At 37.4% G+C, this 9,043-nt stretch overlaps 1 protein-coding gene across 1 annotated transcript; it reads left to right on the forward strand.

The window, feature by feature from the left end:
* Positions 1-4,229: 4,229 nt before the first annotated feature.
* On the forward strand, positions 4,230-7,138 carry LOC118787617 (homeobox protein DBX1-B-like). Its single transcript, XM_036543145.1, has 4 exons — positions 4,230-4,593; positions 4,791-4,892; positions 6,277-6,476; positions 6,821-7,138. Exons 1-4 carry the CDS (start codon positions 4,230-4,232, stop codon positions 7,136-7,138), a joined length of 984 nt encoding a protein of 327 aa, XP_036399038.1.
* Positions 7,139-9,043: the final 1,905 nt, after the last annotated feature.

Below are 9,043 nucleotides of genomic sequence, written 5' to 3' on the forward strand. Positions count from 1 at the left end.
CGAACATACGTATTTGTATTTCTTGATTTAGTTCTAATCAGAAGTTCTTTTAATTTCCCCACAACATCATTTCGGCGTGCCTATTCACGTATAACTGTGTTCATCCTCAACACGTCGAACAATACGACTACGTTTTTACTGTAATTTAATTTATTGTACTGTATTCATTTTTTAAAAATAATTTGCATGAGACAACCGAAATAAATGGAAAGACCTACAATTTTCCGTTCAGGAAGTATTACTGTGTTCATACATCGAACGATATAACTGCATTTTAAATTAATTAATTTCATTTTAAAAGTAATTATTCTGAAACAACGGAGGCATTCATGAAGAAATGAAAAGAATTGTATTTACCGTCGAGGAGCAAATCAGTAAATGAATTCAGTCGACTGAGAAAAAATGCAACAAAAAAGTGCTGTCCTCTTATCTATAATTGCGACTCCCTTTCTCCACATGCCCACCGAACCAGTAAAAATGGGGGAATAATAATTGTTAACCACCTGTCAGGCTCACGACGAAATAAGGCAATCCCAAAGAGCGTATGTGAATAAGTAATACATTTGCGCCATCATTCACTTTATATTGTTGAAAAATGCGTCGCGGGAACAATAGCGGAATATGCTTTGAGAAATTCTGGCTGTGTTAAAGACTGTGTCACTCTAGCAGCACTTTCATTTCGACACACTTACCTTTGTGTTTAATACGCGAGAAGGGTCGGCATTCTCTGCGGACTTAATATATCTGAAATGTGTCTTTAATGGGTTTAATTCAGCCCTGCCAGCTGTTTTGTGCTATTTGGTAAAAGGAAAACAAACCTGCCAAGCTTGGAAAAGTAGATGAAATTAGTCTCGGTCACCGAGACTAAGCTATATTTCCTGCAAACCATCTGCTTAATTGGCACAAAAGGGGGATTTTGGGGGCAAAGTAAGGCAAAGCTTTGAACGTCAAACAGTTGCTTATTTTTTCACAGTGAATTGGGAAGATGCTGTATTGGGTATCTTAATATAAATCGGCCCCAACTTTGGGACAATCAAAAACACTAATGCAAATCTGATTAGAGCTTACTTTTACAGAAGGGAATAATTTCATAGGGGCGTTACTAACTGAGCACAGTCGTATAAGTTCAGACCTGTTTCAGTTCTACAGCATATGTTAATATCTCTTTTGAATAAAAAAGAATAAAAGCGTGCCACTTTAAAATGCTTTATGAATAGACATAATTTAATCGACATTTAAGAATGGCCTGCTTTGCTAATAAGAGCAATTTAAGATGTTTTAATTTTCGCAGTTTGGCGAATGTGATTTGAAAATCACACACAAACATTAAAATATTAAATGAAATTAAATACAATGAAACACATTAATTAAATTCCCATTAAGGCATTCCGAGGACGTCACTGTGATAGAAAGGCAAATGCTTTTCTTATTCATACGGTCTATAAACTCATGATATAAAAATACTGCGTCTGGGCTATGAAAAAGCCATACAGGACATAGTCTACACCGTGCGGACACGACTGATATAGTTTATTTATATTGCCCGAACCAAGAAATCTACAAAACTATTCACTTCAAAATGTACAAAATATTCTATTATTTGTTTTATTATATGACTATACAACCCTTTTAAATCAATTTATAAATCCAGGCTGGTAACCATATTAAAATACAGTAGCCTACTACGCATCATGTAATCAGTCATGTCATGAATATTTCAGATCACATATCGAAAACAAGAAACTAATGCCCCTTTCGAATTTTATCAGGCTATTAACAGGAGTAAATATGAGATGACTTTATCATGCAAGCTATAGTTTTGACATTTTGCGCTGTTTTTAATTTACTTGTAGGCCTATATATTGAACACTGTGTGTAGATCCTCCAGGGCCAGGAAATGCACTATTCATTAATTTATCAGTGGTTTTCTTTTTATCTCAGAAGCAGTAGGCCTACATCCTTTATAAACATCAAAATCAGCATCTTGTGGTTGTGAGGTTTCGTTTATTGTGTGGAACTGTGTTCTGTACGATCCTTGAACAACAATTTGCCGATTTGGGCTGTAATGATCACTTGGTTTGTTTAGTTATTGATTCATCGATCTCAATCGAGACTCTCAAAGGTTTATCTAGAGAAGTACTTCAAAACCAATAGGTGACTACAACTTAAAAAGTGTTTGTTATTTCCAATTTTGTGATATAGGATGAGAAGTGCGGAATCGTGATTACCACAAAAGATTTAGTTTTGGCGTGACAGTACTTCAGCATTTTTTCAAAGTCGCGTGACAGATATTTGAACAGGAGAAGGATATCAAGAACAACCTCTTGCTCAAATAGGCCTACCTGGAAACTGCCAAATGTGTCATCTTTCGTATACTGGAAACGATGCTATTTTATCGGCCGTTAGGCTGAGGACCCATGTGTCTTCGAAGCGACTGATGCACAATTTCATGGAGATTTACCATTGGCTTCTTACACTATGGGGTTCAGACGTTTGTGCTATTCACTTTTTCAAATGCACTCAAAGAAGATGAGCTGACTGAAGAACTGCTGTTTAAGATAACGCCGTTTAAATGCGCGAAATGCTCTGTGGGCCAAAACAGAACAGCGGCCAAACAACTTTAGACACAGGTCTTATTGTCTCAGAATACAAGTTATATGGTCAAACAGAGAAGAGCACTGACGAAAAAAATCACCCGAAAACAACACCACCAACCGATTTCCGTATCTTATTAGACATCCATTTTCTTCGGTGGGAGGTCACCAGTTTCCTCCTGCAGTTCGCAGGCGTTACTTGAACGCTGTGCTGAGAAATACCACATTAAACCCAATCCACGTGTGGCGCAGCATGGGTCAGACCTCGCTCAATGTACAGTGGCTTTCCTCTTTTTCTTGAACAGTTTCTTGATTCTCTAATACGTGCGCTTTAAATTCACGTTGTGTTTAACGGCAGAAAATAAAACTTTGGCAAATTAATAAAAATATATTTCTGAAAACCATATTTTTCCATTATTATTCAGAGTTGAATGTACATATGTACTAAAGGAAAGGCGAGCAATACATTGATGCATTGCATTGAATGTCTTTTAAATTTGAGTTTGATGAGTCTTAACAGTCCTTTCATTTAAATGTTATATAAATCACAGATGCGTTTTTCATTCAACGCTTAAAGCATGAGAATCTAAGCCGTGCATAGATTTAAAGGTGGATAATACGATTTTTCAGAAAGCTTTGTGTTAGAAAAAGAAAGAGAGAAACAGCTGAGGGTGACAGTTAGTTCATGGTTAATAGGATAAGAGCTGCTTGACTGGGGCTGCACACTTCTCACTGCAAGTGTGCAGCGGACCTAGCCAAATGAAAGGACAGCCCGTAATGTTAAACACATCTGTTAAAGCGTTCTGCGAGCAGAAATCCTCTTATTCCGTAACGACGACCGCAATGAATGTGCTGTAAAGCAAACTAGAGTTTCCCTGAAACGCAAACCCGGACCTAATTATACGCAAATCATGATTTTTATTAACAGTGAGGCGCTAACTTAAACAATCGTAAAATGACTTAAATGAAAAACAGGGTTTGATATTAGCAGGCCTACTGCTACCAGCAACAACAACAACACTACTACTTCTACTACTACTACTACTACTACTACTAATAATAATAATAATAACAATAATAACACAAGTAGGACTTGTCGAACAAAAAGAAAAAAAAGTTTTTTATTTATTTTGCTTATTTTATTTATTTATTATTTACTAGGAAGCTTTAAAACGTTACAGACCCCTTTAATGAATCCCTCATTTCGTTTACAAAGTGACATCTGAGTCTTTTAAAATACCCAATTAATTAAGCTAAGTGCGCGCCGTTCGATTGCACACATTTACGTAGGCCTATACCAAAGGGGCGTTCAATATGTAAAATTGATGACTACACTTTCTTTGTTGAAGGTGCATTGTCTGTGGCTTGCTTATGAAGTCTAATCCAATCATAAATTACACCCTTGAACCAATCAGGGCGCTGAGATTCCCGGCTGAAAGAAATTCATGCGGCGAACTTTGTTGAGCCTTATTGTCAGACCTGTCAGGCTTGAAAGGGATTTGCCAAGCGATCTACTATAAAACCCTTCACCAAGAAGGACGGGCCAGAAGAGTATTGATAATCGTCCAGTTAGATCCTCGCATTTTCGACAAGAAAGTGTGTTGTACAAATTTTAACATCTTCCCGAAGGGCGTTATGATGTTTCCAAGTGTGATTCCGTCGCCTGCGATGTATCCGAACCTCTATCGCCCATCAGAGGCTTTGTCACTGCCTAGGTCTTTGCAATCAACACTTACGTCTCACTCGAGCTTTTTAGTGGAGGATCTTTTGCGGATCAGCCGGCCGGCAAACAATTCGCTTCGGGCGGTCCCCTCACCGAGAGTATCTCCGCCGACCTCAGGACTCACCACACAGAAAACTGTTTCGGCCGATCTCATTAGCACCTCTACCTCTGTGGTTGGCGAAACACGTTCGCCACAAACTTATCTTTCTACTAACAGCGACCCACATTATTTGAAGTTTGGAATTAATGCCATCCTATCACCATCAACAACAAATGGTAAGCTGTTTGCTTGTTGTATATTTTGAACATTTTCTTACTTTCTGAATCTTTGTAAATTCTGCATTTATTATGCGTGTTCATGAAAAAAACACCTAACGGTTTTATAATATAATTATGATGACTTTTAGTCTGTTGCCTTCCTCCTTTCGAAAAAAGGCGTTTAAATTGATTTTTTTTTCAAATTTTGCTTACAGCTTCGTCAACTCCCTCCATTCAATTCATGCAGCCAAAAGCCTTTCCACTTCCCTATTTTGAGGGATCTTTTCATCCTTTCGTCACATCTTCCTATTTCTCTGGTAAGTTTCATTATTTGATTATAACATCGTCGCTACGGAAATCTGAATCTGGTTTTACGTAGGCAGTCTCCGTGGCTCCGACGCTGAAAACGGTACAACACTGTGGAATCAGTCTCGCCAATTTGACGACCTTTTTAACACAAGCAATGACTGCTGACATTTTGTCCCTAATCTACAAATTAGCTGAAATCGTCACGGTCCAAATTTGAGGCGGGTCTCCTCTCACAGTGAGACTTCTGGCTTCCCTTCATTGGACTGGTTTTCCCACAGAGCGAGCGCGGCTCGCCGCTGATTGATGACAATAGTTTCAGCACCATGACCAATTGGTCAGCTCCCTCCGGGCAGCCACACACAAACCCAGCGTTGACTTTGCCATTCTGCGGATAGGCATTTACCAGTCATGGACTAATTTCCCATTATGACCCATTCAGCTTTTCAACATTCTCTCAAGACCACATAGAGTGTTTTTTGCGTTAGCGTGAAGTCCAGGGTCTATTCAGGTTGCAATAAGTTGTAGAAGATTTCTTGAACATGAAGCCAAAAGCATCATGTACTGCACACAATTATCTTGCGTGGAGGTCTATACAATGGGTATAGTGAAAATGCGAATACGTTTTACAATACGATTAGATTCACAGAAAGGTACCACAACTTCTCCAATAGCTCCTAAGGCAAATGATAAATCTGTCACAATTCTACTAATATGACAATATGTATAACTGAAATAGCAACTCTTTTATAACGAAATTCATTAATTCAATTCAAAGAATTCAATTCATAAAACATCACAATATTGTATTTGTATTTATATTGATGAGAGGAGCATTTGACACATTTAATAGCTGTGTGAATACGTCAACAAAAAAACTTGAGCTGTATGAACAGCTTTTCGTGTTCATTTAATGAAAATGACCTGCAGCAAAAATGGACTCCAGTCATCAGTATTCTCCAAATGATCTTGGAATGCAGTTGTGTTTAGTTTGAAAGTGTAAATCTCTTTTGTTGCAATAATATATGGTTTCACTGCCTGCCGGGAATCTTTTTTTCTGTTAGTTCATTACTACACAATTACCTTTCACGCTTCATTAACGTCTCTATCTCTCATTGGAAAGTTCTTAAAGGATACCCTCCCTCTTTACCATACGAATGGTATTGAGCAAAGCAATGTGCTAATTAGCTGCCTGGCGCATTTCACTCAAAGGGTATGAAATCCAATAACTGAAGAACAACTAAATATTTATGTATGTTATGAATGAATGAATGAAAATGCGCGGCCATGATAACACGAACCACGTCAGTAAAAATAAAGAAATTACCAAAAATAAAACTGTGATTTTAAGAGTAGCGGTTTGTTTATTTTCCTTGTTTGTCTGTATCTTTTTAGCGTCTTCTTCAGTTCCAGTCCCGGGGACTTTCTCTTGGCCACTCGCAGTGAGAGGGAAGCCCCGCAGGGGAATGCTTCGAAGGGCTGTGTTTTCTGACCTGCAGCGAAAAGCTCTAGAGAAAATGTTCCAGAAACAGAAATATATCAGTAAACCCGACAGAAAGAAACTTGCTGCAAAACTTGGTCTTAAAGACTCCCAGGTAGACTGCTGAAATTGTTTCATATTTCGATCCTCGTTGCGTTAATTACGTAACATTCGTAGCCTATATAATACAGCTATTTATGAATAGCTATTAAAGCTATTTAAGATGTTTATAAAGTTATTTATTTACCTTGTTATCGAATTCAGTTAATTAAAAACGTAATGTCTGATACATTTCGATGAACTAAACCTATAAATGTGCCCAAAATACAAAGGTGATCCTTTCTATTTCGAAGTATTTATTGTATTTTAAAGTCGATCTGGCTTTTTGAAAACTTAAATATATTCTTGGAGATAGGCTGTAATCAGTTCTAAAGTAACATATGCATTCAACCCGCCCAGGTGAAAATCTGGTTCCAAAACCGAAGAATGAAATGGAGGAATTCAAAAGAGAGGGAGCTGTTGTCTTCTGGGGGGTGCAGGGAGCAAACGCTGCCCACGAAAATAAACCCCCATCCAGATCTCAGCGACGTTGCGAAAAGGTCATCCGAAGACGAGGAGGAAGTATTTCATGCAGACAGACTGAGCGAGCCGTTCTCCCACTCCTCCACGGAGCGCAAAATCTTGGACAGTGCAAAATCACGTCTCTCGACGCCGTCGCACTGCAGCAAGCACTCAGACTTCTCAGATTCGGGGGACGAGGAAATCACCGTTTCCTAGATGATTTGTCCAGAAAATACTTGCTTATACACACATACTTTTACATAGTGTATATAAAGGTATTATGTAATTTAAAATACAAAAAGATGTATCCCTTGATAAAGACAGCATAATTTTGCTATTCCATAGCACTGATTTTGTTCTTTATAATCCGATAAACTGTAAGAGCATACTCCTTTCAAAACAGGTTTGGAATTCCTTTGGCTGGTTAATATGACCCTAATGGTGCAGCCATTCATTTCAGTGTGTATTTAAAGGGATATACCTCTTTGAAATAGCTTGCTGGTTGCACAGCTTTTGGGGACTGTACACTATTGTAAACACATTTTTGTACGAACATTCTATATTACGAATAGGCTATCACAAGAAACTGTAAGGATTTTACATCGGGGTTTTTAAAACTAAGAAATGTAGACATTAAATGTGTAACTTATTAAGACATTATTTTGTATGCCACCATGTGTAAAGTTTAAATTTGTATATATTTTTTTAAAAATGTACAAATGCTAAATAAAATATAGGAATTTCAAAAAAGGTCATGAAATTTTGCTATGGTTAAGCTCCATGTTGAAAATAAATAAATCATTATAGAAGGTATCCTCAAAGAAAATATTGAGTTTCATTCCATTGTAAAAATAAGAGATCTAGTAAATATGCCTGAATGCGCAAATAACGATTTCTACAGCTATTAAATCATAAATATATTGGACAACTGATGTATTTCTTGAATGCAGTACTACATGTAAACAAGGGCGTAGTTTTGGTGTCAACATTGGTAGGAACACAACAAACGAGGGGACATTGGAATTATGTAATATGACTTCACTCCAAAGATAATGCGAACGAGTTCGCTCAAATATTGGTAGGGACATGTCCTTATCGTCCATATGCAAAATTACGCCCTTGCATGAAAACATGCATTTACGGACCGCTTTGACTCAAATTCAGTCATGGAATTAAAAATCAAAAGTCCATTCAACCGTCTTTTTCGATGAAAATGCCTACAACTTGAGGCTGTCCTGCCATGCGGCTCGCGTGATTGGTTTCCACACGTGCTCAAATTATTTTGTCGCTAAATAAACATTTGGAGTAACTTCTCTATTCAGTGAGAAACTTTACAATAGCCTGTGTTGCACGGGGTATTTTAAATGAGAGACAGGGTTACGGCTACAGAGAAAACACAATTGCCTGTGTAATATTTGCAATTCAGTAAATCTAGCGGTGTCAGCTTCCGATCTTTTGTTGCGCAGCTGGGTTCATAATGTCACTGCTGGTTAATAATTAGGCCAGAATTGTAAATTATGTAGACCAGTTGCTTCTTGGTTGGTTATATCGTCCACAAGCTACTAACAATTCTATTAAAGGTTACTTGAGGTAATATACTTTTGGACATTTGTATTTATTTTAACAGACGATTGTTTGCTACAAATGGCTGGGAAATTGACCTTCTTTCCGCAAAGCAACATGGTATTCCTCACATAATTATGCATGCCCAGAAACCAAAACATTTTGCAAAATCCGTTTCCAACACATTCACCATTAATTGGTGTAAATGTAAGTATGTAAATGTACTAAAATGTAAATTAGTAGATGAGGTATGATGAGTCATGTGGGATTGAAAATTAGGATTCTCAAAATCTGAGAAAATGTTTTCATCCTAAAACTTTAATGGGGAACTTTAATGTTGCTTATTACAAAATTAGGATATGTCAGACACAAACAACATTACATCAACATCATCTTGTACGACACACTCCCCCCTGAACCAGAGCTTCTCATCTTTTACCAGTAGAATAAAGGTATTCAAAAAACCTAACAGTTTAACAGCTTGTTCAAATTGTTTGCATTGGCTGGGAATAAAAAAATCCTATACATTGTACCATTCAATATCCTGGACCACTTTGT

Source organism: Megalops cyprinoides, chromosome 13, assembly GCF_013368585.1.
Source record: "Megalops cyprinoides isolate fMegCyp1 chromosome 13, fMegCyp1.pri, whole genome shotgun sequence".
NCBI lineage: Eukaryota > Metazoa > Chordata > Actinopteri > Elopiformes > Megalopidae > Megalops > Megalops cyprinoides.

Excerpts from the sequence above, each read along its gene's own strand:
- LOC118787617 (XM_036543145.1), top strand. The coding sequence starts at position 4,230 with ATGATGTTTCCAAGTGTGATTCCGTCGCCTGCGATGTATCCGAACCTC. Across the intron at positions 4,594-4,790 it reads ATCACCATCAACAACAAATG|CTTCGTCAACTCCCTCCATT; the intron begins GTAAGCTGTTTG and ends TTTTGCTTACAG. Across the intron at positions 6,477-6,820 it reads TTGGTCTTAAAGACTCCCAG|GTGAAAATCTGGTTCCAAAA; the intron begins GTAGACTGCTGA and ends CAACCCGCCCAG.